At 34.7% G+C, this 17,310-nt stretch overlaps 1 protein-coding gene across 14 annotated transcripts in view; it reads left to right on the forward strand.

Moving 5' to 3' along the window:
• The window catches only part of LOC125053054 (RNA-binding protein Musashi homolog Rbp6), a 480,872-nt gene that overhangs the window by 318,045 nt on the left and 145,517 nt on the right, over window positions 1–17,310 (forward strand). For all 14 annotated transcript variants that reach the window (XM_047654237.1, XM_047654236.1, XM_047654238.1 and 11 more), the window contains one exon: window positions 12,997–13,089. In XM_047654237.1, the coding sequence (XP_047510193.1) occupies window positions 12,997–13,089 (93 nt within the window). The remainder of the gene's footprint in view (window positions 1–12,996; window positions 13,090–17,310) is intronic.

Genomic DNA, 17,310 nt, shown 5'->3' on the forward strand with positions numbered 1-17,310 from the left:
AAATTGAGTTTCTCATAGTTCGAAGAACTTTCAAAGAAATTTCTTGTTATAACATTTTATACTGATTTTCATGATTAAAACTTCGAAACGTTCTTATTTTGTGTAAAATGCACATCGTCAAATTAAGACGCGATTTCTTGCTTTAATTTACCGTTAACTATTCGTATCCCAGAGGTTATTTCGTATGTACAGAACACGAGAAATAGTTAGATTTCAAGTTGGGTTATAATCGAATCTTGTGTGTCGAGTGTAGGGTGCAGGGGTGTCATTATAAATGCATCTAATAGCTTGCTCGAGTGACATAGGCGAACGGGGCGAGCTAAGGCGGATCGCTTGAACGTCATATCAATCACTATTGCCGCGAACCAACACGATCCCTTGGCACTTGGCCTAGATACGAAATTACTCAAATTTTCGTAGCGCGTCTAAATGCCGGGCTGGCCAGGGATTAGGCTACCCAGAGCAGATTACAACGGATAGCCGAAACTTCAATACTACGCTTAACTGCCCACGCAATTTTTCCATTCCATTTACTGACCCCTAACGAAATCGGTGCAAATGGAACCATTAATAAATCGTTAATAGGCAAGTTAATAAGTAGAAAAGTTTGAATAAGCTCGAACATTGCTGATGTTTGAGGCATCAAAAGCGCCTACTTTGCTGAAGTTACAGCTAAGTAGGATTTGAGTTAGTCTCGCTCCAAAGGGATTATACAGACATCATAATATTGACAACATATTTCACCGAACGTAATTATACTGAGAGAGTGTTTTCTTTGATGAAATTATTACATCTTAGTTTGTTGTGGCAAAACATATAATTAATTTGAGGCTTGTATGTTGAGGATTTCATAATGACAACCATATTATTTTAGAAATATATTGAACAAGAATTTAATATACGCGTTCATTGGACCAAATAAAATCAAACTTTAAATATAATTAAATTTTAGTACGAAATACGCTTTATACAGAAAATCGTTTAGGCGCTTTTCCTTCGTGCAGGCATTAATATTAATTAGGATAAGACTAAGAGCTTTACTAATTGATATCTTTCGGTTCTGTGAAGGGAACATCACGCCTTAACACGTGGCATTGAGTTTCTAATCTCGTACATTATTTTTGCAAGTTCTCTAATCACTCGCTTAAATACCCTTTCATTTAAATAACTCCCGCCGCGGCTCTTGATATAGGCTCGCCTTTAATTCCTACTTAATTAGTGTCACGCAAGTTCCGTAATCCTAGGCTCGAGGATCGTACGACCGTTCTTAAAATGGAGATTAGTGAGGCAAATATCTCGAACTACGATATCCGACACTCATAAAGCCACTATTAAACCATTTACTAGCAATAATCCAGTGATTATTCAAATATATAGTTGTTCATTTTAAAGTAACATGGTGTAAGGTCTAATACTATTCTCTATATTTTACTTACACGAATATACGAGTAATACAATTATTTACAATTTTAATTTGTAAAACTTTCCTCATATTCAGCGTACGTATTCTTTGTTTAAATTTTGATTAGTAATCACTTTTAATGCCAGTAAACTTTATTTTAAATTCATTACGACTTAATGCGAGATATTAAAAACTGTAATATTATATTTTGGTAGATACTAAGAATTTTTATGGCCGTAACACTAAAGCAGTATGCCACGCCCTTGTGAATAGTTATTTTGTTCACGAATATCATAACAAAAGTGTTCTAAACTAGCGACTTTTCTAACAAAATATAGCTGCAATATTTCTCCATCGCGATACGCCGGCACGAAGAGTTGACGACAACAAGGAATTCTAAAAGAACTAAATATACAGTATTTTGTATGTATTCCTTCCGTGGTCACATACAACGGATGTGCAGGAAAACGCTTGCATACTGAACAGTCGTGCCTAAAAGACACTGCGGACCTAGTCCATTCTAGGTTCTACACGAAACTTATTACCTCACCCGAATCTACACAACCGAAATATTTATGTCCCCATGCGACTTTGCCAGACATTTTCTGATTTATTATCACTTTTAATAATGGTTCTAAGTCGCAATATTACCTAGACATTTTCATTTTTAACTTACTAGCTGTAAACCGTGTGATTTATCCAGAAGTCGTGTGTTCTTAAGGATTCTTTCTACTTATTTAATACCTGTTCGTACGATGAAAGAAGCTATCAAGGGAATGTCTTAGATACAAAAATTATTGAGTATATCTGAGAAATGAAACAAATGCAGAAATATTCTTTTTGCCCATAAAGGCTTAGTTCAATAGACGAATCATAAGATATTTTATCTCTAATTCAAAAAATAAATCAGTGGCGCTACTACCTCTTTAGGTCTTCTCAGATTTCTTAATCTGTTTCATGATCATTTTGAAATCTAATAGTCAAGTAGGTGATCAGCCTCCAGTGCCTGACACACGCCGTCGACTTTTTGTGTCAAGACATGTCGGTTTCCTCACGATGTTTTGATTCACCGTTCGAGCAAATGTTAAATGCGCACATAGAAAGAAAGTTCATTGGTGCACTGCTGGGGATCGAACCTACGACATCTGGTATGAGTCTCGCACGCTGAAGCCACTAGGCCAACACTGCTCTATATCTCTAATTACATAAAGTATTTAATTTTAGTTGCGTAAATTCCTCATTAATCTCATTAAAATTTGATCAACGATTTCCTTTCACCGGTTGACATGTCATTGAAAATTTGTAAACGTCCCCTCGACAGATCTGTCGGCAAATTAGTTTGAAGACTGTGTCAATTTACGAGAAAACTTATTTTTGTCGATACATCAAACATTATCGCTCGTCGCCATCTACTCAAGCGCCTGTTTACAAATAAGAAACGTCAAGGCGAGTGCGTAACACAATTTTATAGCAGCAAATCGATTTGGATTTATACGAAATAATAATATATCAGATCGAATATGTATCGGCGCGCTCGGCTCATCCCAAAATAGACCCCTCATCAAAGACAAGCAGGTTTGCAGCTGTAAATCCATTTCAGTGTGGCTTGTCGGCGTTATAAATTGTACTACTACGTAACCTGCATAAGAAATAATCTTTGTGACACGACATATATATCGTTTCTTTGGAATACTGTGTTGTAACCAGGTGAATTATATTAAGACTTATGTTATGAAAATAAACAAACGCGTTGAAAAATCATTTATTGTAAATAAAAGCCCAATTGAAGATTGGATAAGAGCACAAACTTTTAACGAACTTCGATCGAGTTTTCGTTGTTTTAAGTACGAATCATTAATAGCGATAAATGTTTTTCCTTGACGACGAATACTTACAGTTTTTCATAAAGAAAATTAAAATTAAAATAATAAATCAGTGGCGCTACAACCTCCTCAGATTTCTGAATCTGTATTATGATCATTATTCAAACCAATAGGCAAGTAGGTGATGAGTAGTGAGATGAGGTTTGAGTCTAATACATGTCGGTTTCCTCACGATGTTTTCCTTCACCGTTCGAGCAAATGTTAAATGCGCAAATAGAAAGAAAGTCCATTGGTGGGAGTCGAACCTACAACCTCTGGTATGAGAGTCGCACGCTGAAGCGACTAGGCCAACACTACTATAAATAAAATTTAATATATTTAAACTTGAAGCATCCATTTTGCATGATAAAAAATTAAAGTATTATTGTAATGTCATCCTTACTACTTGCGTATGATAATTTGAGGCAGATTGCATTTGATGGAACCCAGCGCGCATCCGCTAAGCACTCTAGACGACCGCACTGCATAGATTTGCATTTTACCGTTTTTGATACGTGAGCGAATATTCAGCGCGGTGTTGGTAGGTATCTTTTCAATTCGAGGCGGCGGGCGCCGAGTGGCCGCTTGAGGGCGCTCGAGTCGCGGCGCGTGCTCGAGTGGCCTGCCCGATGCGCCTGCGCAGTGCCGCCCGCCCACGGGGAGGCAAACTCACCAGAAGGTTATTACAATTAACTGCAACCCCGACTTAAGCCTCAATTTGGCACTAGCTGCAGATTTATCCAACACGGTGCACTTTTTACAAACAATTTTTATTTTGAGATTTATTTTTCGTTGGAAAATGTTATATTACATTAAAAATTGTTTCCTGTTATATTTATGATGTCTCTAAAGATTTTTGTCATATATCAACAGTGTTGATATTGTTAACGATCGACTTTAAGATATATGTTCATTCACGGTTCAAGTTGGAGCGTTTCCTATTATACTTAGTGCTTGATGGGCGGGCAGTCAAGCGATGTTCAGTGCTCTGTTTAAAACAGTTTTATGTTAGTCATACTCGTAAAATCTTCAGGCTTCTTGATTGTTTATCGCTCTTTTAATCAATCCAATGGCCAGTGATTTGTCATAGGATTTATAGTTAAAAGTTGAGTAGAATATAAATGAGGATTTTATACGATGGGAAATAAAATAGACAGTGGTATATTTTACCAATGATATTTTTTAAATAAGTCGTGTGTTGAACTGAAATATATTTCAACTAATGTAAATTTTCTTAATAAAACAAACGTAGAATAATTCAATAAAACTTGGTTTAAACTTGATACGAATAGGTGTAAGAATCTAAAATGTAAAACGCGAGAAGCGCCGCCCAGAGCTCTATCAAAACTGTTTAACATAACTTCTATAGTTTCATACTTAGCTTTGTTTCTTTGATGTTGATTTTACAGAGATGTAAGTGATTCATTGAAACTTTTCGAGATTTAAATTACAATTTTAGTTATAAATTCTGAAATTATTCTTTACTATTTATAAACGTAATAGACGGAATTTCGGAGACGACTTAAAATATGTTGCATTAATTATCCGATTTAAATTAATGTCTTTGAAGAAGAAAAATAATAACGAAATGTTTGCTAAGTCAATTCTTATTGTGATCAATTAAAGTAATTAAATAAATTGAACGTGATTAAACTTTTGTCGTAATACATTGTAAACTGACAAAGTACATACATAACGAGAGGGAGAAATGACAGTGGGGGACAAAAGTGGGCCTATTCATTCGTCTGAGATTGTATTGAATCACGACACGAGCTTATAGGCTAAACAATTAGAGTCGGCGATCCATCTTCTTTGTTTTCCACCCTAGTTATTGAGATCAACATAGAATATTCTGGAAAAGTACGAAATTTTATTCGTTGTAAGATTTTTACCACAAGTCCTGCGACATTCTCCTTACAATGTATTACTTGATGTAAATCACAAAACAGGAACAAATAGAAGTAGAGAATGAAGTCTCTTTCGGACTACCCTGAGATAAATAAACTCAGATTTTAAAATAATAATGGTTTAATTGTAGCTTAAATTATATTTTAAGTTCAAATTACAACGATTTTATTTAATTAATACAGATTTAATTGCAATAGCGCGTCAGCATTTCGTTCAATACAATCGAATATGTCAACTATCTTATTTGGGTTTAATCTTCGGAACTGAATTCTCAAAGAGTATAACATAAACAATATACGTCGCAAAACAAGTTTAAAGATTTATCTAATAAGGGTTTAATAAAAATAAAAGTATTTAAGATGAGCAGCTCTCCTATGACTTCCCATTATTAAATTTCACAAGAGATTACGATCCCGTTATCTTGAAAAATAACGTTCTATTCCATTCACCAAGCTCGTTTTAGAAGAACGCTTAAATTTATTGGCTTTGGTCTTCCCTCGCTATAAAAATATAAAACTTTTACGGAAAACACAATTTACTACAAATTTGCTGGCCTTTGACGTAAGCTCCTACGCATGTGACACATTTAAATCTTGCTTACCGTTGTTTATTCACTATAGTTTAGTGGTTAACACATTATTTAACTTAGTAAGCCCATATGTAAGAAAGAGATACAAAAATCTCAGTTGAAATTTAAAAAAAACTAATTTTTCATTTTGGTATATTATTTGGAGTAAAATTAAAAAAATATATTTCTATGTTTATCTTAATTATTAAGCTCAAAGCTAGCATATTCTACATGTTTAATTTGAAATTCTATTTATCATTCAACACTGAAAGTGGCAACATACTAATTCCTAACCTTTTGAACCTGTTTAGAAAACCTTTTGCATGTAAACCAAAATCCGATTTTAATCTTATAGCTTCTTAACGCTTTCCACCCAAAGGGGAGATTATTTTATACGTCACCACTATCGACCCGAGCGGAGACAAAACGGCTCAGCCCACGTAGAATTGCGTGCCATACGAAATAGAACTATTGGTTGTTAGCACGACGACTTATATTCCACTGTACTGTGTTACTCTTTAGGGGTCGAAAAAATACGGTTACGACTAGTTCAGACATCGTTAGATTGCATGTTTTGAAGGATACAGTCTTACACTTCCAAACAAGATTATATTTTAAATGAATATGTTTCAACTTGAAATATGTTTGTGATAAACTGTTAGTTAAGATTTCTAAGCTTACTTGAGAGGCTACGCAAAATAAATAAGACTTTAATGGACGTAGTATTGATTAGCGGGTTCAAAGGTCAAAACGTACCCGTTTGTATAGACCCTTGGAATATGAATAAATGCTCTTAGTAACCCAGCAATGGCTTACAGCATTTAAGTCCTTATTATGAATTCTCGACATTTGCTTAATGTATGAAAATTTGAAAGAACCATGTTGATGGTACTCGAAACAAAATAATTGCTACGGTCGCACGGTCCCGGTTTTGGACTCCGCATTCATTATTCACTTTTTATTTCACCCTCCTCGCTTATAATTTGACTCGAAACATAAAATCAAGTTTTATTTGATTATACCTCGGATAAAAATATCTCAAATCTGCTGTAACTCACTTTGAATGCCAGAAAAACTTTTACAAATTCAAGCTACGCATCAAAAGACTTTATGTAGGTTTTTAAATCTGTTGTAGTCAATCAGAACAATAGCCGTCTTCTTATTGCCTGCGTACATAGCTTTACACTTCCAAAGCGAGAAATATATAGTCTTAGGTACTAACGCCTTGCTTTCAGCTTACTCGTATATATAAAAGAAATAGGTACACCTACATACTACACAAATGCAACCCTTGAATATGTACCGTCACTCAGACGTGTTTCGAATGGCTTTCGATGACAAGTACGCGAAACCATTTCTCTTTTTAGACGACTAAATGCGCCCATTGTTTCGCGAACGCTCATAAGAGTATATTTTCTGGAGTGGCATGCTCACATCTGGGCATTTTTCTCGGTTAAGTAATTATTATAAAAGCCCTTGTTTTTAACGCGTAAGACTTTAAATACAATTTATTATTAAAGACAAGTTTGGAGCATTTCTATTTGTCAAATAAAAAGACAGAACTAGAATACTAAGTGACCAGATAAAAGGAATATTTCAGCGTAGGTTGATAACTGAAGATCTTGAAAGAATCTTTTGTTCTCGCGTCAAAGGCTTGAAATACGAATATAAAAAGCGAAAGAAGTATATAAGCCACTTCTTACCCATTTCTTACATTGCTAAGAAGCGATGTCTTCTTTCAATTTTTCATGGAGTTATAAACTCATCGATCTACACTTATTTATTCACCTCACGATGTAATTCTCAGAAGTACGTTCATTTACATGCATTCGCCTTTTTTCTTTCGTATTTACTTGTTTGTGTTCGCTTTATCGGATATTGAATGAAAACATACGTTAACCCCTATGAATTTTTATTTACTCTTTTACCTTTTATAAGTGTTCAATCTAGGATAAAATTAAATAACTTCCAGTGAAGAGATTTTATTGTTGCCGTCTTCTCTTTGTTTGAAGAGCGAAAGTCAGTGATAAACTATAACATGTCTAAGTATTTCAAATCTCTTCGTTATAACAGCGAATGTCGGAGCCAAGTGTGGATGTTATTCTCGGAATTAGACAGTCTAAGAATCAACAGACAGCTAGCATCAGTACTAGATAAAGATTAATTCCGTGCAAGTGTCGGTGTAGCTGAAAAGCAATAATGTTTCATTAATGTTTGCCATTTAGAATAGAGCGCGGTTACTGTCTTGCGTCGCCTGACATCATTCTTACTGAGTTCCTATTATTTTAAGTCTTGAGTCTCATCCTCTTGAACTAACGACATTGCCAAGTTAAGTCCCAGTATCTTCATTTGCCATCCATTCGGTCTGTATTGTTACAAATGGCGTAGATCTGTTGGCAGAGCCCGTGCGAGAGCTAATGAGCTGTGAAGCAGATAAGGTGAACCACACGTAAAGACGGAATCCCCCTATCTTTGTGAAATGCTCGTTGCTCAGTGCGTTCAAGCGGTTACTAAAAATACAAAGGTGTTTGGCGTAAATTGGGATGATTATCGTCAAGCTAACACTCGGATACTTAAATAAAACATCAAACAAAAGACCGATAATAATTATACAGCAGTAAATTATATCTGCGCTGCAACAGCGTTTATAAAATTGAGGCTTGCGGATTTATTCAGAAAGACAAAGAACAAGTGAAACAGAGATTGTGGGCGGACAAAAATGAAATGCAACGTCAGCGGCTTATCCAGAGGGTGGCCTTTGTGAACCGCTACCTACGTTGCCCAAAATAATTTCCTCTCAGTAAAAATTGTTTAATGTTTTCGGCCGCACGTAACGTTTTAAGTGGCACCTATCACATGGAAGGATTTCGTCCAATAACTTGTATTTAGAAACGCTCTTCGATGGAAAAGTTGCGACAATTTTTAACGAGTTATTAAGAATTGCTCGCAACGCGTTTCAGTGCAGTTATCGAATACTCCGTATTATAGTAACGTGTAAAGCTAAAGTTAATCTCTTTAATGTAATTAGTGAGAGCAGTTTTTACAAATTTCATCGCCGTTATGAATTGTGTTAGAGTTATAGCCCAGTCGTCGAGGGACACCGCGGTTGTTGTTCGTAATTGATGTGTGTAGCTTTTGTCGCTATGGCCGTTTCGTATTTGCAGTCGCCCGGTCAAGTTAGACTAAATTAAATTGTTGTATTTTTCGCAACAAAATGACTACGAGTAACCGAGTCCGTTAACGAGGGGGCGGTAATGTCGTTTGTCCGAAGCTCGCTGTTTGCCCGACACGTTCGAAATTTGTGTCGCGAATACAATTTTTCTAGATCTCAATAAATTACTTAAAAGGCTTATTTTGTATAAACATAAAATCTTGTAAACTAACGAAAACCATTACTTACATATCAAATTGAGTATAGATATGATAAGGATATCAAAGCCATCAGCGTTAAAGTGACAAAATAATTGCACAATAAAATTTGGCTACAATATTGCAATATTTACCAGACAAATAAACATTACTTCTTCATTTTCAAAAGTCAACATGGGTTTCAAACATATATAGGACTAATATATATTAGTGTTAACGCAATTTAATTTAGGCGGACAAAATCTCGTTTCGTATATATATGTCACCGTAAAATGGTAAACACCGTTAGATTGTAATATATCTCGCGAGATTGTAAACTGTCGAAAGATTGTGAACCTCAACGAACTGCTTACAATTTAACGTATTATTATTCGGTAGTTATATGAAATTGTTGGGAAGTAAAATAAATCTGTAATTGACCAAAGAAGTTTGAATGATAACTAAGTTAGTGTAGTACAATCTACCGAATAATAATACGTTAAATTGTAAGCAGTACGCTGAGGTTCACAATCTTTCGACAGTTTATAATCTCGCGAGATAGATTACAATCTAACGGTTTTTACAATTTTACGTTAACATATACATACTGACCGCATGATCATATACCATTACTAAGCGTTCGTGTAACACTAACTGATTATCGTAATTTGTTACTAAAACTTGAGTTGGCCTATCGCGTAACAAACATTCGTTATCGTGATAATATAAATGACTTTAAGACGACGAATTAAACCCCTTAAACGGAATGTCCAGACGATTTGTCGCGCTAATCAAGGCAGCGAATAATCTATACATATATTGTAAGTGGCCGTTAAGATATTTGAAGAATTTAATGAAGGGGTCAAGTTGGAATTGTTACGCGAATTCACATTTACGCCAAGAATAATTATTACATATATTTAACGTTGTTGTAACATTGCTGGATATTTAAAAAAAAAATTAAATAACGAAATAAAAACGAAAGTGGGTTTTATGGGCAAAATTCATATTTTTTTTCATTTCGGTAATATTATTAGCATTACATACTGATACGAGACTATAAAAGTGCGTATTTATTTAGACAGACATCAAAATCAAATGTAAAAATCCCCTCGTGACTTAGAAGGAATACGCCATGTATTCGTTCCAAATATAGTCTAAGTCAAAATCATTTATTCATTTAGATAACACAATGTACACTTATGAACGTTTATACAGAAATAAATATTAATTGCTAAATGCTTCTAATTTTACATTTACTGCCAGTTCTCAAATCAAGGTAGGACGGACGAGAAGAACTAGCAATAAATTCTTTGCTTATCTTTTAGCATACATTAGTTACCAAGATCACGATCCTCTCCTTCCTTTTTTGGACACAGAAAATTTAATAACATGTAAAAAAAACTTCGGTTAAAAAGAATCAAAGTTATCACGTTATACAAGGGTCAGTTTGAAATAAATTAAGTGTTCATTTCGAGTAAGACAAAAATTGCTTACACAAAATTATGTTCCCCAGCGAAATGAACTATTTTGTCCACGTTTAAGGTAATTGCTAGCAGTTTCGGCTGGTCTGCGTCAGCTGCGAGCCTGACACTCGGCCCCTAGGGATCACCCTTTACAATCCTATTAATGAATGCCACTTATAATTTTATTTTACCTAAATTATATTTTCATTTTATGACTTATTGTATGCGATTTGATTAATAATTCAAATCCTACGCTCACTTTTCATATGTTTAAAATTGAATTATTACGAATATTGGTATTTCATACAATCGAATAACGATAAAAAGACTATCTGAATTAATATCTACAAATGCAGATCAGAAAATTAGGAATACAAAATTGTACAAAAGCGATAGTCAATTGTTTAATTTATAAACAGACTTGAACTGAAGAAAACATGAATTATGAAGCTATTACTAGAATAGTATAGGTGTGAACTAGTGAGTTTATCGCAACGATAAAGGTAAATAATTGATATCTGCTTAGTCTCTTGTGGGATTATCGCCCACGCATCTAATGTGGCTTATATCAATTTAATTAAACCGTGTAATTATAAGAAATGTATTTGAAGTATCAACATTACTTTAAAACGTTCTAAAGCGGTGAAAATGGTTTTAATGTTATTCTTAGCTTCTTGCTAACCGTTTTGCGTGGGATTATGATAGATAGATTGTATTATTAAAAATCTGTTTATTAATATACGTCTGTATAGTTTTTAGCTTTAGCTGTATAGCTTTAGACGTAAATAAGATATTTATACACTTTTTGTATCGTCCATATTTTTCAACTACATTCATTAAACAAGCGTTTAAACTTTCTCATTTTTAAATGATGCTCATGTAAAAAACAATACTTATATATAATATATTATTATATTTTATCAATTGAGAGACAAGTGATGTTTTATATTTTTTAATTCTATAAAAATAAAATAAAATGAACTTATATGTGTTATATCTCATAATAATGCAAAACCGATTACGGATAAGTATAGAAAAAGCCTTATTACGCCAATCACAGATATATCACGCATCAAATCCTTTGAAATGAATTATCAATATACATATAAGTTCCTTCATTACTGGTAGGAAGCCCATCTCAATAGCTATTGTTGTGTCGTTTACTTTTTTGCTTCGTTACTACCTCGCATAAATATTCAAGAAGAAAACAGCGCAGCCTTTGAGACTGCGTCGCTATATTGACATTATAATGAAATCCCCCTCTAAACGTCTGCGCTATGATTGATAAAATATGCATGGATTAAATACTTTATTGTGTCGTTACATTTTCTTTTGAGTTTACGTCATAGTCTTCATTCACATAAACATTTAATATTCTACGTTGATACAGGAAATTACGGAAAGAAAATTTTGTTATTAAATATATATATATTTTTTTTTTTTGAGTCAGCAGTCAAATCAAAAAGAGGTATTGTTTTTGTTATCACTAGAATTGTTCTCTACACTTACATAATACATTCATAAACATACATAACAGTAAATCTTTAGCATTCATGTTGCTTTTTAAATACAAAAGACGATACTTAAATATTATTTTAATATGCGTATGTTACACTTTCCAAGGTACAACCGCAGAAAATCAAACCGCATGAGAGCTGCAGACTGAACTACCAAGCTCTTCCTGCCTCAATATATAGTTTTAGAATAAATAACATTTACAAAGAACGAGCTACGTTTCGTACCGTAGTTTTAAACTACACAAATATTTATAGAGTTTAAAACCAGCATGACGGAAATCTACGACCACGGTTATCTTGGAAAGCAATTTTGTCGGCATTACCGGTTCTTGCAGAATATCCCCTAACCTGCGTGGGAGGATTGCATAATATATACGCCGTAATTATTCTTATGTTTTGACAGCTATTTTTAAAATTCAGTTTATTCGCTAACATACTTTTAGCGTCACTTTAGATACTTGAAATGAACACTAGAGTGATTAGTCGAGATTAGTATTGAGTCTATTCAGTTCAAAACGATATCGAAAACTTTTAGTCTGTTTTTTGGATATACTTTAAACTATTTATATAACAATAAAGAATTATGTCATTTATATCGGCTTATGAAAAATAACTAATTTTGTTTTATGTTGATGAGAAGTCAGTCCACGTTCATTTCTCGAAGCGTTTTGGTAGGCATTAAAGTATATTCACCATACATTGCACTTTGAAATAATAATATATAATAACTATTCATACATTACGGCAAGATCATAATCAGTTTAAAACACTTAAACTTAATTTAATCGCGTAAATCATCATTTACATAAAACAGTATCATTTTTCATGATTTGGAATAAATAATGTTGAATATTTTTATAAACACATAATAATCTAATAAGAATGTTGTAACTTTTTTTAATGTGATATTTATGATTTGTCCCAGATGGTGACCAGGACAAAGAAAATCTTCGTAGGAGGGCTTTCAGCACCCACGACGCTGGAGGATGTCAAGAATTATTTCGAACAGTTTGGGCCGGTAAGTGCTTTTGAATTTTTTATACGAAAACTTTCTTCATAATTCAACCATAGAACGAGGGAAAATCAATAACGGTAAACACATAAATGTTACGTTCCATACCTTCCTAAAGGATCGTAGGGATATTTCTGTATCTTCATTAATTTTTAACGCAAATAGTACCTACCAACTATTATTGTTTTGCTGTGAATCCAGAACCAGAACTTTTAGGAACTAAACCACAGGGCATTTACACCATAATTACCTTATAATTAATAATAAATGATTCAAAGTTTGAGTCTCTTACGTAATATTAGATTAATACAGATAGAAATCGATTTGGAATTACTTGAAATAAAATCCGATGTACTACATTCGTATTATACAGACTTGTTAATATTTTATATAGCTGACTTGTAGCCCCAGTGCTACGAGCTTCTACGAAACGTCTACGCGTCTTCAATTAATATCCTTAATAAAAAATAATTAATGTAGTCCGACATATTAAATATTGTTGAGTAACCATTTTATTCAATATTAAATATCCAATTAACCAATCAAGAAAGTTATTACATAGTTGCACAACATGTAACTAGACGCAGCCGGTGTATAATCAAAGTTTTCAATGAGGAACAATTGCTTTACGATCGATATTAAATAGAATTCGTTTAAGTTCAAATCTATCTCTAATAGGGTTTGCTGAAAACTCGTCTCTATCTTTTAAAATTAAAGCTTATTTTGGCCTGGCCCCGCGTACGCGACTGTAAGTCTGCGATAACTGAAGTCATTGTCTGGCAGCCCCGTTTCAGAGCAGGTGTCTATCTACAAAAGTTTTCCGTAATTAGCCCAGTATCTAGCATGGACTGAGGAACTTTTCAGAATTGAACATTGGCTAAAGGCGGCAGTCATTGTACCAGCTCAAAGTAATCGGCTGAAGCCAGCCACCCGCGACGATCAAAACCTTCATTACCTATTATGAGAGTTTAGAATAAAGCGAACCAGTTTTTCGGAGTGAATGTGATTGATGCGGAGCGAAGGAAATATCCCGGGAGAGATAAAAGGAATTTAATGAAGAGTCTTTAAGAATAATGATTAAGGGAATGGTTATTCCTTTTGGTCGGCAGCCTAATGATGGGGTCCTTTGAATTACTTTTGTGTGTCTTCGTAATACAAGCAAAATAACGCTAATTATGTGACCAAGGTCTTTGTTTAATAATTGTAATAAATGCTAAGAGACATTACAACAATTTGCGGATTTCTAATTAACTTTACGTAAAGTTTCAATGAATAATAAACCAAGACACAATTTAAATGACTTATCGGAGCGAGATCCTGTTAAATTGAGACGATAATCCGTTAGATGGAAACTATCAAAACGTGTAATATCATATCTAGTTTAGCGTAATTTTCTGTTGAGATAAATAAATTAATACCATTATTGGATATACGAAGAACGCACAGCGGGAATTTTGATTACGAATTAATTCAATTTAAACCGTACACTGCTCTCGGCTCGGCATCATTTCGTAAGGGTGTCACATTTTGAGCAAGTTTAATTAACAATCTAGTTGCTTTTGGAGGTACCTTCATTAGTGTATTTGTGGGTAAACATTACGCAAACTCGGGCAGGTACGCGAGTGCGTAGTTGTGATAGCATTCGGAAATGTTCTCGCAAGTTTAGCGTCACGTTTGTCGTATTCAGAATCGCCATTGTGGGCGTACGGTACGGTGTGGTCGTGACTTCGATGCATCGATACCGTCGCCTCACGCCACGTGCGAGCTTTCTGAATGCAAACTGTCTCTGAATATCAAATGAGCCACTTAAATACCAAGCACAATGAAACGCCCACCTGGAGCAAAGGCTGCGGAACGCGTGCACGCAACGCCGCCGTAAATGAAAGGCTGTCGGGTCGGGGCCGATGGGTGGGTGAGGCTCAAACCCGGTAACGATTTCCTTCAGATAATGGAGAATTTTCTGACGAAAGCTGCTCGACAGTGCCCTTTCCAGGATTTAGGTAGCGTTGGATTTATAACCGAAAAGGTTAAAGCAAATTTTATGGCAACAAAACGTTCCTAACCGCTTGAATGAACTTGCACGTGATAAATTGGGTACGGGAAAGGGTGCAAATATTTAGCTATAAATTAGTGCAAATGTTTCTCTTCTTCAAATAATTACTATAAAACGCGTATTTACATTTTAAACGCTTTCTTATTTTATGAGTCAAAACAGTATTCTTTTTTCAAAAGAAAGAAATAGTATCACAGTATGAGCGGACTTAAAAAAGCTTTAACTTAAAGATAAATTATTATTTAAATCATACTTGGGATAGATGACATCGTGTACAATATTAATATGCAAATCGTAGTCAAATTTAGTTGAAAAGCAAAAGCCACCAGGCGGCATCGAGATGCCGACTTAAAATTAATTAGCCGAACGACCGGTGTAATCTCTGAAGCCTACAATGATTAAAGGAATGTTGTTTTCGAATGTAGATTTTATTCACCGAAGCGTGGGTATAGTTTAGAGTATACGTCTATGTCACTTATGACCTTTTCTAGTCCCGAAACTCGCACACTGTCGATGTTGCCCCATCGACAGAACGCACACCACCACAATTTCGTATCGGATTCTTTTTGCTCTCTCGTGGAAATGTATTCCGTCTTTATCTGTCTATCTGGCTCGCTAAACCGATCTTATATTTAATGTTAAGCGGACAACTTTATTCGCAGGAATTTCGACTGAGAAGTTTAAGTTAAATATCTTCCCTCGAATATTATTTTTAGATTCACAAACGAGCGGAAAATAACTGTATCTTTTATTCGCCACAATTTTTCATTTTAACCCAGTATCATGTTTGTTAAGTGCTTAACTGTATTGATATCTGAAGCCTCGTTATATTTATAATTGTATAGCGAAATAATTATCTGTTGTAAACTTTGTACCTTCTTGTTTCATTCTGGATGTATTAAAGTCGTGGTTTTCGCAAGGATCAAGTTTGGTAAGCAATATAAAGTTGGAGAACGGGTGTTCGGTTACCCTCGCACGCACTGGTGTCTTTGGCAAACTTCCTCTGATACGCTATTGTTCCCGGACCAGTACACGCTAAGACTAACCGTTGTGATCGCTGCCGACTTATATGCAAGTCATGGCTTGCCCTCCTCTAAACTTGTTCAATTGTTTGTATTAAATTATCAGCAAAGCGCAGTTGACTCCCGAATAATCTGTCTGATGCTTAGACTTAAACATATTATACTACATGCTCAATACTAATACTATTACATCAAATAGCATTACGTAGAAATATATAGAAAATATGTAATACAAAAAAAGGTTGAGTTATTCCGGTAAATGGACACTATAAATGTCGATCAAACCGTTGACTCTCGATATCTCGTAAACTCTTAAGCGTTTACATTACTAACTAAACATCGTTTACTGTCAGCGGCACTCCAACTGTAACTGAAGCGGGTCCGGAATTCGGCTTAACTATAGGTACGATATCATCGCTAGTCGTATATCAATCAGTTGTTACAACGCTCTACGATTGTCGTTTATCTTCGGGGCCACTCGGATCTATCTGTCCAGATTCGTGCATTGTTTCGACATTAGCTAGGGTTGCCGAAACAGTGGATGTTCGAAATACCAGTGCGGTAGTTGCGTTCCCGCTGCAACAGCGTGGCGCATCGCCCGATAGCGTTTCCAATTTCCTGACATAAATTGCTCTAATTTGGTTATGCGCTGACGGGTGATCGAAGGCTGCTAAAGCTCCGGCCACTAGCGACATTCGGTTGCGGCTTGTAATTTTTGTTCGATTTCCACGTACCGTTTGCATGTTTATGTTTTATTTCTTACAGTTTCACGTGGCATAACAGGAAATGGAATTTTTTACCTTTGACCACGGCCGCTTTACGTAACGTGCGTTTTGTGACTCGTAGCCGTTGCTTAAATTTTAACCACAAATTCTTTAGAAACGTTGGCTAACTGAAAACGTGTTCGTGCAATATTCATCGACTCGTTTATATTAGTTTAGGTCTTTGAAAATGTTTTCTCCCTCTAAAGTGAGGAAGTGAATTCATTTGTATCTTTATGAATTTTATGAACGTTAAAATTTTAGTTGAATGAAATTTACATTAGTTTCAAAAGTCCAGTTTAAATAATATAATAATCATAACAAAGTCAAAGTAACCGAGCTAATACTAAAGTTACAATGAAAAGTAAATATTTTAACTAAAAGCTTTCCA

Source organism: Pieris napi, chromosome 10, assembly GCF_905475465.1.
Source record: "Pieris napi chromosome 10, ilPieNapi1.2, whole genome shotgun sequence".
In the NCBI taxonomy this organism is placed as follows: domain Eukaryota; kingdom Metazoa; phylum Arthropoda; class Insecta; order Lepidoptera; family Pieridae; genus Pieris; species Pieris napi.